The 23,679-nt window shown below is 42.3% G+C and overlaps 1 protein-coding gene across 1 annotated transcript in view; it reads right to left on the bottom strand.

Annotated features, from left to right (window-relative positions):
* Nucleotides 1-5,991: 5,991 nt before the first annotated feature.
* The window catches only part of LOC129709706 (bone morphogenetic protein 7-like), a 52,807-nt gene continuing 35,119 nt past the window's right edge, over nt 5,992-23,679 (bottom strand). Inside the window, exons 2-7 of the mRNA XM_055656229.1 lie at nt 18,290-18,482; nt 10,454-10,602; nt 8,990-9,187; nt 7,335-7,414; nt 7,024-7,134; nt 5,992-6,214 (exon numbers count right to left, since the gene is read on the bottom strand). Of these exons, the coding sequence (XP_055512204.1) occupies nt 6,065-6,214; nt 7,024-7,134; nt 7,335-7,414; nt 8,990-9,187; nt 10,454-10,602; nt 18,290-18,482 (881 nt within the window). The 3' untranslated portion in view covers nt 5,992-6,064. The remainder of the gene's footprint in view (nt 6,215-7,023; nt 7,135-7,334; nt 7,415-8,989; nt 9,188-10,453; nt 10,603-18,289; nt 18,483-23,679) is intronic.

The following is a 23,679-nucleotide window of genomic DNA, read 5'->3' as shown; positions in this document are numbered from 1 at the left end:
TCTGGCTATAATTTTCTCTTGAGTATAACAAGCAACTGATCTGCTGTGGAATGATATATTTGTCAGTGCAAGGAAACTGTCAGCTTTGTTCTGGGTGACCTATTTTCAGTAATTGGTGCAGAACATTCAGATACTTCCAAGCTGGAATCACAGCATCTCGCTTATCAACTGCAGAAAAATACCTCTACACAACACATGTGGTCACTTAAACAGAGACTGGGTTATAATGGTTTACATTGCATTGATGTAATCTTGGCATAAGTGTACCAATATTATTCTGAATAATTTTTGAATGACTCCACAATTCATTTGCAATTCAGATTCACACTTGCATTTAGAAATTCCTGATCTTAGCTCCATGCTTGAGATTGGACAGATAGATCCATTGAAGGACTTTAAAAGCAGGTAAGCTGCTTGTCACAAGTAGAGGAGCAATTATAAGGTGTCTTAGGTCCTGCTCCTATAACAATGAGAAGTCATTTATAGCAAAGTTCTGACAATGCTATGGATGGATAGGGCAAGTGAAGATGGAGTGGCTAAAAGTCAACATCTCCTTAGAGATTTTGAAATCCCCGGAAAATCTCTGTGTGGAGTGGTTGATTGTTTTGGCTAAATTCATATTAATTCAAATCATTCATATCACGGTAAGATCAAACTGGTTGCATGCAAAATTAAATCCATAACTCATAGTAGAAGGCTCACATGCAGTTAGAAATGCATATGATAGAAATTCATGCTATACTCTGAGATGTTATCCAATCTTGAAGGTGTAATTGGCATATGAAATAGTTGGGGGCTCTTATTATCGTCACCAGGTAGACAAACAGTTGTAATAATTCTGTGTAGGAAGGAACTGCAGATACTGGTTTACCCTGAAGCTCCAGCACAAAATGATGGAGTAACTCAGTGGGACAGGCAGCATCTCTGGAAAGGGAATGGGTGACATTTTGGGTCGAGACCTTTCTTTAGACTCAGGGGAGAGGGAAACTAGAGATATGGAAAGGTACAAAGAGAATGTAAGGTGTGAAAAGGGCAGATCAAAGCAGACAATGGGTTTCGGCCCGAAACGTTGCCTATTTCCTTCGCTCCATAGATGCTGCTGCACCCGCTGAGTTTCTCCAGCTTTTTTGTGTACCTTCTAATGTTCAAGGAAATGTAGAATGGTTCATTGTTGGCTGAGGGGATGGTGACAATGAGACATACTGTACAATCAGGAACATTAATCAGGAGGGCAGTGAAACTAGTTGGAATAAAGTTGTTGTTGATTGATCACCTGATTAAATTAAAAATAGCTCAGAACCCATAAAGATACACATTAGTTCCAGGAGTAAAGAGACAATTGATGAGATTGCAAAATAAGACCATTTCCCAGATTCGATTCAGAGGTCTTTGTGGAGGAGTTTGCGCTGCCAACCCAGTCCAAATTTCCTGCAGGTCTCTGAGGATGCTGAATAAAATTCCTGTGTGTTGCATCTAATCACATCTTCATATTTTAGATTTCTCACTGCAGCTGGAATTGTGGGAAGTATGGGAAGAGGGGGCTGGAAAAGAATGGGCAACAGGGAATCAGGCAGGAGAGAGATTAGGGGGCAAAGGGAGAAAGTGACTGAAGAATTGAAACAATAATCAAAAGGAGACTGTGACTCCTTGCCTACGAAAAGATGACGGCTTGTTTCATGGACTATGTAGCATTGTACATGAATTAAAACTATACGGGCTCTTTAACAATTGCAGGAAATGGATGTGTCAATTTAGCTGACGCTTTCCACAGGAATGCCTTGTCGCAAGTAGAAGAGAATGCCTTCTCATTGAAAACAAAGATTCTTTTACTTGCCTGATGCATCTGTGGTCTGTGGAAGGCTGGAATAATTTGATGCTAAGAATGCTGAATACATGCCCATGGGAGAGCCGTCCCTTAGGTATAAATAGTTTGCTTATTATTAACTCTCACATGTCAAGGGGGGTCTAACTGGAAAATGGAGTAGCTAAAGCCAGATGTCACCCACTAAGAAAAAATAAGTGATAGTTCTTGGGTGTGCATACAGAATGTATGAAGCGTGTTGCTGTATTTTATTCAACAATAGTTTTCCTTTTGTAAATGTAGGAATTTATTAATTTTATCATCTTTGTTGCAGGAAATGAACTAACATATAAGGTACAATAATAATACAAAATGGATTGAAAATATGATAATTGCAATGGGGAATCAGATATTACCATGGCAATGGGGATGGAACGATATGCACAAATCTATTTTGACAGCTAATAATTAAATAGTAGCATTCATTAGAAGTATACCTATGAGCAAGACTATCTTCAAAGTGGATTAATTATTGCAAATGGTTTTCCAATGCAGCCAAAGAAGAGAATGCAAAATAATCCAACAGCTACCTAGTTAAATAGGATCTCGGTGCTTAATTAACTTGTACAGGCCATCAAAGTGACCACCAAAATATTAGGATATTATTTTACCTCTACAATTCAGGCGCTTGATTGTCTGACTCACTTTTCCAGAATAAAGACCCAAGCCCAGGATATTACACACATGCCAAAAAGAGATGTTTCTTTATTATAAAAAGAAAGAAGGCCTTCCTAATCAAAGTCTTGTGATTTTCTAAACTGAATATAAAATCATCGCTTTGCATAATTCTGTGTGCAGCTGCATAGGGTTGACAATTAAATAAATTGTTCCGCTTTCACCCTGAAGAAGAGTATTAACTATTTTCAACAGTTGCAGGAGTTTTTTTCCCCCATCTGTATCCAAACCAGCAAATAAGAGACAAATAAGTTGTTCTGAGGTGAAATTGGAAAGCAGCTATTTGGAAAGGCTCAACGAACAGTGGTGCAGCTGGTGGAGATGTGGTCCCGCAGTGACAGAAACCTTTGTTTGATCCTGACCATGGGTGCTGATTTTGTGTGGTGGTTGTATGTTCTCCCTGTGACCACATGGGTTTCCTCCTGATGTCCAGCTTCCTGCCATATCCAGGCAGGTTTGTAGGTTAATTGGCCTCTGTAAATTGCACCCGAATGTGTAGGGAGTGGATGTGAAAGTGAGAACTCAGCAAAGGAAAAGGTGAAGATAGACACAAAAAGCTGGAGTAACTCAGCGGGTCAGACTGCACAGTGGAAAAAAGGAATAGGTGACGTTTCGGGTCAAGACCCTTCTTGAAAGAAGGTGACGTAGACATGAAGCCACGTAACACGAAGGTGTGCATGGAATCTGCAGGATGAACAGAATGATCAAACATAATAACTCACATTCTTTTGAAAGTGAACTAACTTTTTTAAAATCATTCTTGAATGTGTTGGTCAAGTGTTGAAAGATCCAACATATTTAGTCTCTTATTTCAGCCACTAGGTGCTGATATTTACCTTTGTACATCATTCAGTGGTATCTAGTGCAAAATTGGGCCACTGCAGTCGTTGTGTAACAAGTTAATAGAATCTGCAGTTAAACATTATATTAGAAAATATTATTTGTTTTTAACAGTTATTTTAATAAACAAGAACAAATTAGGCAAGTGATGAAATCGGTAGATGTTTGGCCGATTCAGCATAGTTTTATAAAAGGTCACACGTGTTTAACTATTCAGCATTTTTTGTCAATCTTCGAGATAGTCAATAAAGGAGGATTGAGTAATGTTGTACAGTCATTTAAAAGCAATAAGGACAGGCATGACTTTAACTGACACACTGGACACCAAATTTAAGGCAAATCAACCAATAAATAAAATCAAAAGATTGGAATACATTAAATATGTGTGTATTAGCAGAAAGTGAAATGAGTTTTAGGCTAGGATCCTACATTTATGCTCTATATAAATTAGCTATATTTTGAGAGGAAGAGAAGAGAAAGAGTATATATGTATCATGTATTGGAATAAAATTATGCTCAATAATAGTTGTGCAATATGCAGTACATCTCGAATGAAATCTAAAGTGCAATGTAGACTCATCATCAGAGTGTTAGCTGGGCTTCAAAGTGCTTTGATCCATTGAATTGATTGAAAGATACAGCCTGGAAACAGAGCCTTTGGGTCTCTGAATCCACACCGACCATCAACCTCCCATTCACATGGTTGTACTGGACAGAGAAAATTTACAGGGTAATTCACCCCAAGCCATTTTGTTGTTTTCTTCTCAATGTTTATTGAGATGTTTTTGCAGACAACTTCTGAATATCATCTCAGGAAAAGCTATTATATTTTAAAGTTAGACAAAAATGCTGGAGAAACTCAGTGGGTGAGGCAGCATCTATGGAGCGAAGGAAATAGGCAACGTTTCGGGTCGACCTTTTGTCTACCATCGATTTTCCAGCATTTGCAGTTTCTTCTTCAACATATTTGAAGTTAACCCTGTGAAATCTAATAGTTGGTATGACAGCAATCAGAGACCCAAAAGCAATGGAGAATAGAAGCATTTAAATCAGAAACAGCAATAAAGATCTCCTAACTTATAAGTGGCAAAGCTCCCAGTGGTATCTCAATGGTATTTCACAGTTCATCCTATTTGGTATTGGTATTGGTTTATAATTGTCACAAATACTGAGATACAGAAAAAAACGTTGGTTTGTGTGCTATCCAGTCAAATCATATCATACATGAGTTCCATCAGGGCTATTTATAATCAAGAGTCTAAAGTCAAGAGTGTGTTATTGTCATATGTCCCAGGCAGAACAATAAAATTCTTACTTGCAGGAAATAATAGAAATGCAGTATCAACAGTTAAATTTATTATAAAGTTTAATATATGTTTTTTTAGCAATCAGCAGTACTGTTTCAATCAGTGTAATACACATTTTAAAAATTGTAGTGAGAGAATTAACAGAATGTGGAACAGGATCCCGCATCAATAGCTTATAGATTCTCAGGTCTTGATACTTATTGGCCTGGATATGTTGCTGGATTAATTTATGGACAGGAAACTTGGGTTTATTCACATGTTGTGTAATTTTAATTCCAAAGTTTTGATCTTTTGCCATTGGCAGGTTTATCACACACAGTTAGCCTGGTGACCAGCTTGGCTTCTAATAAGGCACTCAAGATGTTAGAGGAGCAACCAAGGAGGTTAGATTAATGAGGCCCTGTGAAGCTGTGGGTTGGGGGAAGATGTTTGCGATGGATGTGATCTCGGAACTATGGAAGGAACCTGACCAGGGGGTGGGGGGGAAGGGAGGGGGGGCCTGGATTGTCCTGGAGCTAAAACTCTGCTTCTCTAGTCATTAAAGGGAGCCACAAAGATGATTCCACTCTCCACAAAGCTTTATTTGCAAAGCTTTAGCTGTCAGCTTCCTCCAGTTCAGAAAGCAGAGAAAGGTGAGGTGCCGCTCTTGTTAAAGGTGGGAAGGACAAAGTTTAAAGGACATGTGCGGGGCAAGGGCTTTACACAGAGGGTGGTTGAGTGGCTGGAACATGCTGTCTGACATAGACTTTTAGATAGGCATATGGATATGCAGGGAATGGAAGGATATGAGTGATGGTCATATGATAAGTGATGGCCTTGGCATTATGTTCGGCACAGACATTGTGGGCTGAAGGATCTGTTCTTGTGCTGTACTGACCCATGTTCTATGTTCTAAATTATGTTCGACCTGGAAGGCAGGTTAAACCTGCCACAAAATATTTAAATGCAGCCTGCCTCCTGGAAGTGGGTCCTTTTGCCTGTCCTCGGTATACCATGAGGATGGCAGGTTGGATCTGAGTTCTTGATATACTTGGAATTTCCCACCATTTCCCCAATGAAACACATCCAATTCCACATCCTCATTCTTGCTAAAATCCCTTTCTCAGTCTTGTCTTCGGTGCCCATTTTGTTTACACATGGACAAAAATAGTTGATAATTAACTAAAAAAATATCATAACTATTATTTTAGAAGTTCTTATTGTCTTCAATGTTGTTGAACTGTGTCAGTTTTCAGAGTGCTTGGATCCTTATGTTGAATCATATATTAAATACCATGTAATTAGAATGACAAATGTGGACTGGCAGTGTTGTCTTCATTGCATCCTTTTATTATTCCAGCTGCCTCATACATTAAATACTTGCACCATATGTGGAGATTTTTCACTGACAGCCGCAGGACTTTGCCACCATATTCCGGTACTTTTTTAATATCACATTATATTTCTCATCAAAGTAGAGCACTGATGTAGCACTGAGTTTGGTTGGTGCACAGCATGGCTTTGGAACCGTGTCTGGCTTCAACAGGTGAGCCTGTTAAAGGAAGAAAATAGTTTAAATCTGCTGATTTCAGCTTTTCTTTTCCCCTCCAGTCTCAAATACACAATCCCTCCAGAAGTTACATTTCTACAACTTATTAATTACTTTAAAATAGTGCAAACAATTGACCAGGACGGTCTTTCAGTCTCTGGTTGTTGCTTTATGCAAGTGCAAGCAATGTAAAACCACTCTGATTTGGAACAAAGTCAACCTCAAGGCAGAAAGTAGGTCCACCTCACACATCTGGTGGCACAGCAGCCTGGCAAAATAACTAGAATTCACCTGCTGGTTTCGCTTATATGGGAATGCATTCACTCCCATCCCGGGATTTTAGTGTGTAACCTCGGTGATTTGATTCTTCGTTGTAATGTTGAAATAACATTGGGAAGAGCTGTACCTTGGATTAAATATTCTTATGCACCCTATTGCTATTCTCGTAAAGCTTCTGTATGGAAATGGCTGCAGTTTATACATTTGTTGATCTATGCAAAATCTGAGATCCAGAGTCAAAGCCATTTCAATATATCTTTTGTGCTTAACATTAAATTGCGAATGCCACCTGCTCCCCAGTGCAATTCTCTTACTTCCAGAAAACTTTGGATATTCACAGAAATATACTGGATCTAAAAGTAGGATGCATTTCTTTATAATGCCAGGAACGTACAGTTAGAGACATTGATGTATGTTTCACTATTGAGTGAATTTTGATTTGTGTTCCTCTATTGAGTGAACTATTATTTAGGATAAAATACACTGGACATCCGTGTAACAATGTGATCCTGACTAGGGATCTTCATCCTTACCAGTGTCTGCACAATCGCATGGTTGGTTGCATTCATGTGGGAGTCAAGGGGAAATGAACATTCTCCCTCACAATAAAACGCTGCATAGCCATCTGGAGCAATTATCCAGTCCTACATTGGAAGAAAGAAAGTCCTCTTGTCACGTAAGGAGTGTTCAGTACAAAACATTCATTGGCTAACTGCAAACTAAGTGGTCAGCCCACTAAAGTAAAATTCAATTTCTATAAAATAAACTTTTAGAAATAAAGGTCAATGGTAGCCAATGTTTCCACTCTCTAAGCATTCCCATACCTTCCCATGAGTCAGCTTACCTGCCAGCCAAGATCTCGGAAGCTAACATACATTTCATGCCTCTTGCATACTCGCCTCTGATCTCCAGAATTATGGGCTCCTTATACAGAACAGAAAAAGATAAATATTATTTTTGTACCCAACTGACATTTTGGTTACATTTTTATTATGGAAGTTAGTGTCAGATTTTGGTGATATCTGCACTACTTTTGCATGGGTGGCGATTAGGCAGAAATCAAATTTGACTGCCTTTGGATGATCCCATTCAACATACAAATGCACAAGTCATTAATATGCTTAACACTTATTGGGGCTCCAGTACCTCGCTGTTGGGGTTCCAGTACCTCGCTGGCACTACTGCCACTCCCCACTCTGACCCTCGGTTGCATGCCACTGCATACTCCTAATATGGGCAGGAACTTAACATGCTGAATGTTTATTTGGGGACGTTGTGCCACAAGTAGCTTTTCCCTCTGGGTGACCATGTGGGGAGATGGTGATGTCTGTAGATTTCACACAGTGCGTTTTATTATTAAGACAAGACTTATTTTTACTGCTATTTACCACTTCTGGTTGAGCTTATCATTCTTACCACATTACCTTGCAAACTCTTTCACGAATCCATTTTGCTTATTCACTTATCAGAAATTCGAACCTAAACTTGGTCCTTAACAATTGAAAAAAAATTCCGCACAAATTGAAAGATAAACTATACCTTTTAAAAATTATTTTACATTTATTGCGTTGTGGTAAGGCAAATACATGGCATAAGAGGGGACCATGTATGTAAATGTAGCTGCTTAGCTCTAATTGTCTCTGGGCATGATTATTTCTATGCAGCTCAAGATTCAAGATTCAAGATTCAATTTAATTGTCATTTGGACCACTTGAGGTCCAAACGAAATGCCGTTTCTGCAGCCATACATTACAAACAAATAGACCCAAGACACAACATAATTTATATAAACATCCATCACATCACTGTGATGGAAGGCCAAAAAAACATATCTCTCCACTGCACTCTCCCCCCCCCCGATGTCAGAGCCAAAGACAAAGCCCCCGGCTGGCGATGGAGATTGTCCCGCGGCCATTAAATCCACGCCGGGTGGTGCGAGGTCGCACACCGGGTCTTGGTGTTAGAGCCCCCGGCGTGCGCTCGCAGAGTCCCACGGCCATTCCAAGCCGCGCGGGGCGGTGATGTAAGGCCCCGCTCCAGGAGCTCTTCGACCCCGCAACTCGGGCGGGAGAAGTCGCCGTTGCGAGAGCCCTGAAAAGCGGTCTCCCTCCAGGGTCCCGCGCGCCCTCGGTGCCGCCGTCCGCCAGACCCGCAGTTTGCAGCCTCCGAATCTCCGGAGGTGCAGCAGCAGCGCTCCACCACCGCTCCACCCGCTCTGGACTCGGCCAGCTCCACGGCGGTGAGGTGAGTCGTCGGCACCAGAGCCCCCGGTCTTCCTGTTGGCGGGCTCCTCGTTGCCCCAACGACAACGGAGACCCGACAAAGAAAAGGTCGGGTCTCCCGTGCAGGGAGAGATTTAAAAGTTACCCCCTCCCTTCCCAACAAAAAATAACGAAAACTACATAAAAACATAGACAGAAAATAATAAAAATGCAGACGGGCTGCAGAGGCCGCTGCTGACGAGAGCGCGCCGCCTACCCCCACAGCTCACTACATTACCTGACACACTGGGCAGTCTTTCGCAGGATTCCTGCGATTGACTATATTTCTTACGACCTCTGCGTGGTTTTGTAGCCCGTGTTGTACGAACAGGTGCCTCACTTGCTCTGAAGAAAGTCACCATGAAAGGCTGTTTGGATCGGATCCCTCGTCGTCCGACCAGACCAATAAAATCGGGGTTGAGACTGTGCCCTGGAGCTTAAAACAAAACACATATTCAATAAATAAACCAGCTTGATATGTCCACAACATTAAATGCAATTTGGGACAGATTTTACTTTTTAAAATAATTTGTCTTATTACCCTAATTGTTTTTTAAGCTCCCTATCAATTCAAGCCACATTTCTAAGCTGGTTCAAGTATCAGGTCAGTTGCTGCTCGGCCTTGCAATGCCACTCTGAAACCATTTGTAAAGAGGTGGCCCAAGATATTCTTGCCAATGGTTCTCTGAGTTTCCCACTATCAATGAACTGGATTTGTCATCACCAATCTTTAATATCATTGCAATGTAAGTTCTTTCATATCATGAACTTTGAGATTGTTAAGTTTCCACTCATCAGAAATTCCTAATGCATGGCCATAAACAAATATAAAACTTGAATTCATAGCTGCATAACATATGGGGCCAGCTACAACCTATGCCACAGGGTGGTAGGATCTCTCATCTACTTTACTGCGTATTGAATTGCTAGTCCCCACAGGTGCATTACATACCTTCCTATAAAATGAGCAGGAACCTTAAAAGAGTTACTTTACATGTGGAAGGTGTCAGAACCATACTTTCAGCCACTTAGCAGAAATCTATTTGCTTATTCTATAAAGCAACTATCTGGTATGGCTTGGAATGCCAATGAAACAAAACCCCATTAGGGTGCCAAAAATGGATCCCTGGAATAAATGATCATTAGTGGGTACGATTTGTAGCCATCATTGAATTCAATAAAAGTATTGCTGCCACTTCCACGGAACCCAAGTAACACTCAGAATTACAGAGAGGGAGTTAAAATAAATAAAGAAGAGGAGGTGCCAAAGGCAGAACAGGTCATACTGTAGTCCTTTGATTCTTGAATCTGCGATGTGAGTACGACAGATTCTGCAGTTAGTGCTCCTAGGTATTCAAAGTGACAGTGCCAGTGAGGCAAGTGAGATTGCAGCAACTGTTTCTGTAAGAAACCACTTGTATGGTTGCTTAAAGATTATGAGCATTCTAAATCTTCACATAGAGCAAAAGGCTTTTACATTGGAAATTATGGATATCAAATCAACATCAGATTAAAAGATTCCTTTTTGCTTTTCCATTGTGTAAATATTTTCGGTTAAGGCCCTGGAATGATAAGGAAATTGGCCATTAGCAGTAACGTTGACAGCAAATACTCCAGGACAGCAATGTAATTGTCAAGTGACATCCTGGATTGTGTCATTTTGACCTTGCAACATATTCTGAGAGGCTGGTAAATATAGTACCTTCATCAGTCTGCACACAGAGGCGCAGGCCAAGATTATAACGAGGGTTCATCAGCCAGTGATTACTCGTTGCTGTGATGTCAAACTCAAGCCACCCTTCTTCCGATGGCCACACTTCTTGATAGTCCAATAGGAGGAGCTCTGGTTCTCTATCAATGGAAAAAAATAAATTCAACATCAGGGAGACATGCAGGAATTTGAGTCATACCCAGCCTTGTGACCGCAAAAGGGAATGTTCTCTTAATGTGTTAGTGCTGCATTCAATGCTGAGTCAATATATCAGATTTACTGAACTGGAAGGTTGTCTGTGACATTGCCCAGGGTGAGTTAGAGGTTATGGTGATGAAAGAAAGTGATTAAAGCTTGGTTGTGGTAGCTATGCGCAACACTACAAGCATAAAAGGAATGAAGTTTGTCATAGAATACCTCAGAGAATTCCTGTTACTTTGACTCTTAGGGAATAAATAACAATTTAAATCTGACACCGCTTTTTGGCTGGTTCCACTGAAAGGAAATATTTCTGAAGAGGAAGCTTGGCTAGTCTACCATCTTTAAAGGCCAAAGAGCACCAGTCTGAAGGTGAGGGAGTGTTTGAGGGAGAGAATCACCAAGTGTGCAGTGGTCACAGGAGATCATATTTGTGTGGGACTTTGGAAACATTACTTTATATAATTTCCCTTAGTCTAAATCTGAAGGGTGCCACATCTCTTCATATCTGGTGCCCATCAAGTTAGAGTATGGAAGAAGGCCAAAAAAAAATAATTGTGACTCAGATCTCAGGAGGGTATATTCTATTTTCCTTCTTTGTTACACTACAAAATATCACTAAATTATGGTTGACTGTGGAAAGGTTTGCATGCTGTAATGAGCTACAAAACAGAATCGCTGGCAACAAAGCATCCTTCCCCGGTGAACTCAATGCATTCAATGGTTGTTTTGAGCAGAGGCACAGTGGAATGATGTTACCGGCCCGACGGTTTTGAGTGCATCTCGACCCACGGGCACTGCCGTAGATTTCCCAGTGACCTTCCCGAGAATGAACCTGTGGGAAGTAACTGGCTCAGATGGAGTCCCTAAAGGTGCGCTTACGAGCTGGCGGAACATCTGACAGGAGGATTCACGGACAACATTAACCTTCCCCTACCGCATCTTGGCATTCCCACCTGCTTAAGAAAGACCGCTATCACCTCAGTGCCAAGAAAAAGCTAGGTAGAGTGACAAATTGACTACTGACTGGTTGGTCTGACATGCACCATCATGAAGTGCTTCGAAAGGATGATCATGGCAGACTTCAAAAGCAAACTTACAATGGCAAGCCTTTGACCATTCTATGTTAAAGGAAAATATATGAATTGGAATTATAAGCATGACTCTAATAATTTCCTTTATCATTCTGTTGCGCTATTGAAGCAGTAACCAGAATTTAATATTATTTTACCAATTTTTTTTAGAAGAACTGTGAACAACTGTACGCTTTGGTAGAATTTTATCTGTAGCATTCCAGGTTCAAGTACTGATATGGTAAGGTAGCATATGCACTGAGTGTAGTGTCTCAGATTAAAGGAGGCTCTGTCCTTGTGTGGAAGAAGAATGGCAGATGAATGGAATCTTTCGCACAGTTAACACAAGCTGTTAATTGAGGAATCAGAAGCATTCAACAGTGTTGCAGAGGCACTTTCAGTCACAAACTCAGGCTAAAGCTTTGCATACAACACGTGCAACTATACTGCTTCAGTGTGATCCCTTTACGACTGAAGAGCTTCATGAAACATGCTAACTAGCTATCAAAGCTTTGAGGCAGGGAACAGAGGAAGCCAAGGTTTCACCTTCTTCTGTCAGCTGTGGTTAACCTTCAGAGTGGAATAAAAATGTGATTTTCTTGAAGAGAGCCAAATGTACTCAACCCTCCTGAATACTGATGTCTACTCTTGTCGCAAACCTGTTCATTTTCTCCATTCTAACAATCTCAACTCCGAGGCCTCTTGCCTCCCTCATTTATTTCCATTCTGTCTAATCTCCATTCTCAATCCTCCACCTATCTCTAATCCAGTAATTGACAATTTCTGGCATTTGAGCCAACTATTTCCTTCAAGCCATTTTTAAACACACCACGTTTTACATTCAGTACAATCCACTGTAATATACTTCAGGCACACCATTTTCATTTTTCATTAACCACCAGAGAACTGTAGCAGCATTTCCATGTGCAATAATATTATAGTAAGGCTGCATTTTCAATTTGTTTATTTATTTAACTAAGGAAGCACACATCACAATTAAAATCCCCCAAATGTAACCAATTTTATCTTCCAGCCCCATTAACTTTACTGAGAATTATCACTTTGTCAGAAACTCCATACATTTACAGTGCTCACTATACTTTCAATGTAACCCCACCGTCATTTTGTTTTAAAAGGCTCATCTTTCATGAAATTCTAAAAAAAAAAGCCACTAGCTGAGCTGCTGGAAAGTACTCAAAAGAATGACCATTCCGGAAACGGAGGATATGTTTCTTAGTGCAACATTTCTTTCCTTCAAAATGCATATCAGGAAACTGGCTCTGAGTATCTGCAGCTCTGAGTATCTGTTAATTGGCAACCAGAGGCTGTTTGTAATTTCCTATTATGTACTTCCAGTGAGCATGCCTTTGCACCTGGATGAAAAGATGGATTTTTTTTCTCATGGCCTCAAGGACCATAGCTCCAATATTAGAACACAGCACAGTACAGCATAGTAACGGGCCCTTTGGCCCACAATATTTGTGCGGAACATCATGCCTAGCTGAACTAATCTCATCTGCCTGCACATGATCCATATCCCGCTATTCCCTGCACTTCCATGTGCCTATCTAAAAGTCTCTTAAACATCACTATCATGTCTGCCTCCACCACTACACCGGGTAATGTGTTACAAGCCCCCACCACCCTCTGTGTAAAACATTTGCCCCGCACTTCTCCATCCAAACTCTCCCTATAGCTGAAACCCTCTAATCCATGGAACATTCTGGTAAACCTCCTCTGCATCCTATCCAAAGCTCCACACCTTTCCTGAAATGGGGTGACCAGAACTTGTCCTTCCCCCTTGCTCTTCCCTGTGTCCCACCTGGATGCACAGTAACAATTTCTCCCATCTCCCCCCCCTTCCACATATAATCCTTCCCCTGCATCTAACAACCCCCCCCCCCCCTCACTGGTATCTACCTATCACCTGTCAGGGTTTTCATGCCCCTCATCTCTTCTGGTTTCCTTCCCCCCTCCACCCCACAATCATTCTGAAGAAGGGTCCCAGCCCGAAACATCACTTATCCATGTTCTCCAGAGGTGCTGCCTGATCCGCTGAGTTACTCCGTCTTCTGGAAGTGGCGGTGCTGTTGAACAGCTGCAGCTCGCCTGCAGTCCGTCTGTCTTTACTTTTAGTTGTTGTTTTTTTTGTCTTGTTTTAGTTAAATTTTGGTTATTAGGTTGTGTTATGTGTGGGGGGGGGGGGAGGGCTGAAACATGGTTTTCTTTCTCTCCCTTCGGGGGAATGCGACTCTTTCTGTCGTATCCCCCCTTCTCTGCCTCCGTCTGCGCTGAGGCCTAATGGCGGAGCTGGCTGGCCGAATTCAGAGCTGAGGCGACGCTTGGGCGCTCCGGTGAGGGCGGCCCGACTCGGGGCTGAGACGGCGCTCCGGTGAGGGTGGCCCGGCGCGGGGCTGAGATGGCGCTCCGGTGAGGGTGGCCCGGCGCGGGGCTGCGATGGTGCTCTGGTGGCTGAGGCGACATTCCGGCGGCGGTAACCTGAATCCGGGGCTCGGCCGCGGGCCAGTGGACGACATCGTTGTGGAGCTCGCAGGTCACAGGCTGGTGCCTGTTTTCCGGAGCTCCTGCGGCAACAGCTGCGTCCGCTGGACTGGAGGGCGGCAGCTTCGACCACCCTGGGCCGCGGAGCTTGAACCGGCCCGTTCGCAGAGCTCGGTTGAACCGCGGGACTGACTACCATCGCCCGGTGGGGTAACAACATATCGCCTCAGCGCAGAGGGAGAAGAGGAGGGAAGAGACAGTAACTTTAAGATATTGCCTCCATCACAGTGAGGAGGTGCCTGGTGAACTCACTGTGGTGGATGTTAATTTGTGTTTATTGTGTGTTTGTGTGTTTTGTTGTTTATGTATGGCTTCAGGCAATGACATTTCGTTCAGACCGAAAGGTCTGAATGACAAATAAAGGATCTAATCTAATCTAATCTAATCACATTGTGTCTTTTTTTTCAATCTTAACTAGGTTTGCTGGATTTGGATCAGGCTGTGATGGATACACAATGTAGAAAATATACACTGAAATAATACCCCTTATTGTAAATTAGCTGCTACCTTGTTAAGTATAAACTCAAGATTGATTGCTCCTTTGGCTGTAGCAGTTGTCTTCAGAGGCCTGCTGAATCCGATGGAGATGCCTTTGGAATAAATGGCATGGCTTTGCAAGTTCTTAAGACTGTGAGTTCAGTTTCTCATTTGTAAGATTTCAAAAAAGAACCCAAACAAAATACTGTACATGAGGATGGGATGCTATCAGTAAGTAAAATGTCAAAATTGGTTGAGTTTTAGAATATTGAAAGTACAAAGGCAATTTAAAGTAACCCACGTGGTCATAGGGAGAATGTGCAAACTCCACACAGACAGACAGCAGCCAATGTTATGATGGTCTCTGGCGCTGTGGAGCAGCAGCTCGGCCAGCTGCGCCACTGTGCCGCCTACAGTGGTTAAACAGCCAGGAAAACTGCCTTGTTCTTCAAAACTGTGGTGTGAGATCTTTTATACCAGCTGTAAGAAGACATTGCCAGATCTGATATCTCATTCATCAGGCAGCACCACAAACAGCACAGCACTCCCTGAACTCTTTCTGCCATTAAGTATCTGAACGGGTGTTAAATTAGAATCCTCTGACTCTGAACTATGAATACCTCTAATCGAGCAACAGCTGACACGTATAAATGGACGGAAGGCAGAAAAATGGTTTTAATTTTCTATATCTGAATTTGAGACCATAGGGCATCCATCACTCAAAATCTTCCAATGTGCAGCCGATTCCTATCAATTTTTTTGGACCATTAGCCTAAACTGCCCTCACTTTGAGATGGAACCTGCACATTTGCAGGTTAATTGAGCAGCAGGAGCACTGAAGGAAAATCCTGACAGTGCATCACGGGTTAGGTATCTTTGTGACTCAAAGTATTGGCTTGCCAGACAAGCCAGTCAGCAGGAATGACTAGACTGCCTCATATAAGGTCCTTTGATCTTATGATGTTATCTCAGCTCCTAACACTACCCAGGGAGTGTTATTTTCAATTAATGGTTTGTTGGGTCTCGAGGGATGGGAAACCAGTTCACAGGAACCACTTCACTGAAAACAGTCATAAAAAGAAACAAAAATCCAAATAACAGCTCTGATGAATAGCCCCACCCTAAATACTAATAAAACGTATTTCCTAACTGCTGACCATATAATTCTAGCATTCAGTACTTTTATTTTTGAAACATGAGCGATGTCCAAATCAAAGTCAATATGCTACTGTGACTTTTCATCCTATTTGTTTTTGCCAAATATATTCAGTTTTGATTCCTTGTATCATTGACCTCAGGACATGATCACTACTGAAGTGTGCTAATTTCCTTTCATTTTGATTCTTCACATACGAGTAAGCTGTACTTCCCCTGCACATCATATCTTTCCAGTGATTCACATTCTACCATTACTTAAAAAAAGACCCAAAGTGCTGGAGTAACTCAGCGTCTCTAGAGAACATGCACTGCCTGTCTGCCACTCCATAGTTTGGTTGTTCTGATACAGTGGGGTGGCCAGCAAGTCATGCGAGTTAATATTAAAAATTATAGGGCCAAATTGTGCTGCCGACAAACAATGTTTCCAATGGCAACCACCCGTAGTCAGCCATTTTTAACTGAGTAGGTCTTACTTAGGTCTGGGAGTTGCAGAGTGATAAATGTTGTTTTGTCACTGGATTCCACATGGAGTCATGGTGAAGTTTAGGTTTGTTAGGACTCCCCAGTATTATTGAGGGAATCCACCTGCCCAAACTAAAGCCAACCACACCTGCCATCGGGTTAGAAACCCCATTCAATTCAATTGGGAGTCTCAGTCAGGGATATGTAGCAAGGTTAGTGTTTGCTTTTAATTCAGTTCAGTTTAGTTTATTGTCACGTCACGTACAGTGAAAAACGTTTGTTGTATGCTAACCAGTCAGCAGAAAAACAAAACATGATTACAATCAAGCCATTTGCAGTGTATAGATACATGGTAAGGGAATAACGTTTAGTGCAAGGTAAAGCCTACAATATTTTAATGACTTGATAGTTTCTATATTTAAAAAAAAGTAGTACTTCTGTTATTGTACAAAAATCTATGAATATAAAAGATATTTTAAAACTGTAGAAAAGCCTCAGAGGTTTTTACAGAAGGCAAACTCTTACCGTAGCTTTATCTTTTGTAAAAGGATGCCAGGGCTCAGTGTTACGCCCCTGAGGCCTACTCACTGTTGAGGCTTCACTCTGCCTGGCTCCCAGGTATGGAAGGGTAGAGAGATCAGTCTTCAGTATCTGGTCCAGGTTGGCAGGGAAGGCAGGTAATGCAGGTCCCATTTCTAGGCTGCAGGCTACATAACATATTCAGCATGATTTGGCCCATGGGAACACTTGGTAATGAGGCAGTATATCACTTTGTAAAACTTATTCACTGTGTGAGATTCTGAAATGGGATACCCTAATGGCTTAACTGCAACAAACCGACTTCATGCAGCTTTTTGAACAGGCTGATGGGGAGAATGGTTTTGTTTCTTGAGGTGATGGGTAGGTGATAAATCCAGAGTACCACCTAGAAATGGGTCTGTATGCCAGGTTAGGCCAAGATCCAGCTCAACTGCGACGCTATAGGTGGTTAAATAGCCTGCTTACAATTCACGTCACCATAGTTTCTTATAACATAGAAGGAACCATACGGCCCATCAGATCTATGACGGTTCGCAGAGCAATCTTATCCTCCCACTACTTTTCTCCATAACCTATTAAGGTAATTAGTGATAGGAGCAGAATTAGGCCATTTGGCCCATCAAGTCTACTCTACCATTCAATCATGGATGATCTATCTCTCCCTCCTAACCCCATTCTCCTGCCTTCTCCCCATAGCCCTTGATACCCGTGGCACCCAATTCTCCCCACATTCCCCTAAATTTGATCACCCACCTACACCAGGGGCAATTTGTGTAACCAAATAACTCACCAGCACATCTCTTGCACATGGGAGGAAACCAGAGGTCCAGGGAAACCCATGTGGACATAGCTAAAACATGCAAACTCCACATGGACAGCAGTGTAAGTCAGGATTGAACCCCAGGTCTTTGGAGTTGTGAGGCAGCAAGTGTACGCGCTGTGCCAATGTGGCAGCCCAGAGGAAGTCACTTCGAACTGTGTCTTAATGAACTTGAAGATACAGAATAGTCAGCCCATTGCCATCTCTCCAGATAGTTACTTTAATTCTTGCATAGTGTGCAGAAAGGTAGGCAGTTAATTATTAGTTGCTTTACACTGTGGGATAATGATAACAAAACCACCAGCTACTGCCTAGATTGACTAGATTGGCATGAAGAGCAAATGTAGAAACTTTCTCTGCAGAGGCCAAAGGCTTATGGAGAAATAAAAAGAAACGTGTTCTGAAAAAAATATCGGGTAAAGCAGTTTTTTTTGGTGGTGCATTGAGAATGAAGTGTGGCGGATTGACAGAGGATGCATTCCCCATATGTGAACAATGGATTGCATGACTGTGTTGGTATCAATAATATACACTAACCTGTCCTTGAACTCCTGCAGCACTTGGTAAATTGTGATGTGAAGAGTCATGTTTCCATGAAAACTCTGATTTATTCCTTTGTAGATTCTAAACTCTGCTGCAGTTACCATTTCACCTTGAGGAATCTGAGTTAAATCAAACTTAAATTCCTTCCACTGTGCCTCATTGTGAAAGGCATCTTCATTGTGCTCCACTGTCAAAACAACAACAAGAAGAATCATTGATTACATATGTTTAAGCAAGAACTGCAGATGCTGGAAAAATCGAAGGCAGACAAAAATGCTGGAGAAACCCAGCGGGTGAGGCAGCATCTATGGAGAGAAGGATTAGGTGACATTTCGGGTTTCAAGGGTCTCGAGCCGAGACCTCACCTATTCCTTCTCTCCATAGCTGCTGCTTCACCCGCTGAGTTTCTCCAGCATTTTTGTCTACCATTGATTACATATGGCTGGGTGCAATTCCATATCAATGATGTCCCATAATCGCCAGATGGGAGTGTATCCAGTTGGAATCTACTCCTATTGTTGGGATTATAGGAGTACTATATCACAATTATGTACACCGAAAATTACTGAGGACAATCTGTCATCAACACCCATGCAAAATCGCACCAAATCCACCATTTAGAATCAATGCATATTTCTACCAGAATTATATTTGATTTGTTGCCTTGTTGCATTTAATGTGCCTGCTAGGCTGCAGTGAGTACGATATTAATTGTTCTGGTCTCAGCGCATACAAAAATTAAACACTATTGACCCTTGAAATGGAAAGATTTCTAATCTTGTCAGGATTTTGATTTACATGCAGATTACACACTTTGCAATGTATTAACTCCAACTCTGCAGAGTTATTCACAAATTCATCCAAATGCCATAGAGAGATTGATCAGTCCATTCAATGTTCCTCAAACAATGGAAGTTCAAGGGAAACTCTGACAAAACATATTCAGAGTATCCTGCTGTAATGTGAGTCAGGTGAAGGCAGTCAGCCTGGCATGTGGTGCTGTCGTTGGTTGAATTGTAGGTTTATTTTGGAGGGTAATGTTTAGACCATGCTATAACCTAACTCACAATAGAGAATTGGCTCCAGGGAAGATGTGCATCCAATTTGTTTCCATTCAAAGGGTAGTGGGCATATGGAATGAGCTGCCAGAGAAGGTTGTTGAGGCAGGTGTGTGGCATGATGTTGCCGTGGTATTGTTGCTGCCTTGTAGTGCCAGAGACCTGGGTTCAACCCTGACTACAGGTGCTGACTGTACGGAGTTTGTACGATCTCCCCGTGACCATGTGGGTTATCCCCGGGTGCCCCGGATTCCTCCCAAATTCCAAAGACATACAGGTTTGTAGGTTAATTGGCTTCAGTAAAGATTGTAAATGATCCCTAGTGTGTTGGATAGTACTAGTGTACAGGGATCGCTGGTCGGTGCGGACTAGGTGGGCGGAAGGGCCTGTTTCCACGCAGAATCTTTAAAAATAAAACTTAAATGTCCTATAACAGCATTTAATAGGCACTTGGACAGTCACATGGATTGGAAAGGTTAGAGGGAAATGAGCCAAACGTGCGCAAATGGGACTAGTTTAAATGGGGTATCTTTGTCGGCATGGATGAGTTGGGCCGAAGGGTCTGTTTCCATGTTGTATGACTGTATAACTAATTAGCCATTAATCAATTAAATGTTTAGACAAAGTCTAAATAATACCTGATAAGTGTATTTCAATTAACCTTAAAAAGGAACTTAAAACATAATAAATGTCTATTGTCAAGTAATATGTAATCTAACAGTGTCACTCCTGACATTTAGATGAAGTTTTACGTAGATTTATTTTGTCTTACTAGATTTACTGCAGCCCACAGTGTCTCGCTATTGCAGCGACGTGGAACGGTGAATAAGCTGATAATGGAAGGATACAATTCTTTATTAGTTGTACTTTGATTTACTGCAACCGTCATGTAACCTCACCTTCCACTGATCTTATTTTCTTCACATAAGAAACCAAAGGCAGGGTAGTGAAAATTCACAAACCAGAACGAAACCCAGAGGCATAATTATAGGAATGGTCAACATTTAAAAATAAACTCCTAAAAAGAAGGAATTAATTAAAGGGCAAAAGAACAGGGTGTGTTTCAGAAATAAAAAGGTTATTGATTTCATGATTTTCAAAACCACGTGCTCCATACTGTAGCTCTTGGATATTTTAAAAATTGACCTCACTCTACAGGCAAGATGTTATTTGATCTCACTGTTTTTGGATTGACCTCCCAGAAACTTAATTGGCATGGAGTTTCAGTGAGGCGCTGACACTTGATATTGATGAAGGTTGAGAATTTACAAACACAAATGGAGTTTTGCATTCATTTGCATTGACTGAAATAGTATCCAACCCCGACCATAAAACGGGTCCTGCCTCAAAGACAACTAACCAGCCTGGTGATTATCTGTTAATTATACCTGTTTGTTCTCCTTCATTCAGGCTTTTTAAAGGGACTTTTAACATTTGGGGTGGCACGGTGGCGCAGCGGTAGAGTTGCTGCTTTACAGAGCTCTCAGTGCCAGAGAAGCGGGTTCAATCTCGACTACGGGTGCTGTCTGCACGGAGTTTGTACGTTCTCCCTGTGACCGCGTGGGGTTTCTCCAAGATTTTCGGTTTTCTCCCACAATCCAAAGAAGTACAGACTTGTAGGTTAATTGGCTTGGCATAAATGTAAATTGTCCCTTGTATGTGTAGGATTGTGTTAATGTGCAGGGATCGCTGGTCAGTGCAGACTCAGTGGGACGAAGCTATATCTCTAAACTAAACTAAACTAAACATGCAAGGATACAACGGTAACTTTTTAATGTTTTTAAAATATTTAACTAAATCAATTTGCTAAAAGAAGAGTGCAATAATGAAACTGACAAATTATTCCATATTGGCATTTAGTCATTTCCTGGATTTAAAATCATGTTACAGGTACTCACAAATGCAGTCTACTCAACATAATAAAAATGTTTTTGTGGTTAAACAATTATCAGTTGCATTGATAAAATTAGACCCATTTACCACTCTTAAAAATAATAAAGAATAACTTTAAAGTAACAGAGATGAAAACGCATTTGGGGAAGTTTCGAGTTTAGAAATACAACGTGGAAACAAGCCCTTCGGCCCACCGAGTCAATGCCCACCCAATATCGCCCATACACTAGTTCTGTGATATCTCACTTTCGCGTCCTACACACTAGGAGAAATTTACAGAAAATGCATGCCCAGCACAATGGCGCAAGGGGTCGCACAGTGGTGCATCTGGTAAACAGTGGTGCATGTGCCTCACAACGCCAGAGCCTGGGTTCAATCCTGACCTTGGGTGTTGTCTGTGTGGTGTTTTCACATTCTCCATGTGACCGTGTGGGTTCCTCTGGGTGCTCTGGTTTCCTCGCACATCCCAAAAAACGTGTGAGTTTGTTGGTTAATTGGACGTTGTAAATTGCCTCTAGAGTGTCTGGAGCGGATGAGATAACATGGAACTAGTGTGATGGTTGGTGTAGATTCAGTGAGCGAAGGTCCTGTTTCCATACTGAATCTCTAAACTCAAAACCAATTAACCTACTAACCTGCACGTTTTCTGAATGTGGGAGAAAACCGGGGCATTTGGAGAAAATCCACGCAGTCACAGGGAGAACGTATAAACTCTGCACTCTGAGGTCAGGATCAAATTCAGGTCTCTGCGCTGTGAGGCAGCAGCTCTACCACGGTGCCACGTGAGGTGTTGATACCGAAAGAATATCTGATTATGAGAGGAAATTGAGACGTGTGGAGGACCAGTGGGGTGTTGTAGTCTGTCCACAGACCCTTTAAGGTAGCATAGAGGTAGGAAGGTGGTTTAAAAGCATATAAGATGCTCACCTTTATTAGACACAGCAATGAATATAAAACCAGGCAGATTATGCTGGCATTGCAATCACAAAGAAGTAATGCCCCTGTCCCACTTAGGAAACCTGAACGGAAACCTCTGGAGACTTTGCGCCCCACCCAAGGTTTCCGTGCGGTTCCCGGAGGTTGCAGGTGGTTGCTGGAGGTTGCAGGTAGTGGAAGCAGGTAGGGAGACTGACAAAAACCTCCGGGAACCGCAAGGAAACCTTGGGTGGGGCGCAAAGTCTCCAGAGATTTCCGTTCAGATTTCCTAAGTGGGACAGGGGCATTAATCAGCATCTCTATTTCCTCAGAAGATTAAGGAGTTTCAGTCTGTCGACAAATACTCTCTCATATTTCTGCAGGTGTACAGTAGAGAGTACTATGACTGGCCTGGTTCATCATCTCGAATGCCCAGGAATGAAGGAGCTGACAGAAAGTGGTGGACACTGCCCGGTTCATCACAGATACATAGACACCACAGACCTGTCCACTGTCGAAGGGATCTATAGCAAGCGCTGCCTCAAAAAGGCAGCCTATATCATCAAAGACCTACGCCATTATCACACGTTATTTGAATTTGAATTTGTATTTGATTCCTTTATTGTCATTCAGACCTTTCGGTCTGAACAAAATTACGTTGCCTGCAGTCATACACAGTAACAATAAATAACAAAACATACAATAAACACAAATTAACATCCACCACAGTGAGTTCACCAAGCACCTCCTCACTGTGATGGAGGCAAAAGTCTTAGTCTCTGTCTCTTCCCTCCTTGTTCTCCCTCTGCGCTGAGGCGATCCAGGCCGAAGATGCCGCCCTCCAGTCCAACGGACCTCCGTGGTGATGTCGCCGCTGCCGAAAGCCGGAACGCCGTCTCCGCTCTGAGTCGGCCCACCACAGCCTCAGCTCCGAGTCCCGCTGCATCAGCTCCGAGTCCCGCAGCCACAGCTCCGAGTCCCGCTGCCCCAGCTCCGAGTCCCGCTGCATCAGCTCCGAGTCCCGCAGCCTCAGTTCCGAGTCCCGCAGCCTCAGCTCCGAGCCCCGCTGCATCAGCTCCGAGTCCCGCTGCCCCAGCTCCGAGTCCCAGCTTATCATTCCATTCTTACCATCGGGAAGAAGGTGCAGGAGCCTGAAAATTGCGATTACCCAGTTCATGAATAGCGCCTTCCCAGCAACCACCAGACTCTTGAACATTACACAATACCACTTCAACAACTCGGTGACTATAAACTGCTATGGACGGTGTTTTTTGTTGCACTATGGACTTCTTTTTTTTCTGCACCGGTATGACGGTTATTAATTTTTAGTTTCGAGATACAGCACGGAAACAGGGCCTTCAGCCCACCTGGTCCGCGCTGACCAATGATCCCCATACACTAACACTATCGTCCACACACTAGGGACAATTTACAAATTTACTAAGCCAATTAGCCTACAAATCTGTACGTCTTTAGATTGTGGGAGGAAACTGGAGCACCCGGAGAAAACCCACACAG

This window comes from Leucoraja erinacea, chromosome 26, assembly GCF_028641065.1.
Source record: "Leucoraja erinacea ecotype New England chromosome 26, Leri_hhj_1, whole genome shotgun sequence".
Classification (NCBI taxonomy): domain Eukaryota; kingdom Metazoa; phylum Chordata; class Chondrichthyes; order Rajiformes; family Rajidae; genus Leucoraja; species Leucoraja erinaceus.
The sequence above is the reverse complement of the archived record's forward strand: the minus strand, read 5'-3'. Positions and strand labels throughout refer to the sequence as shown.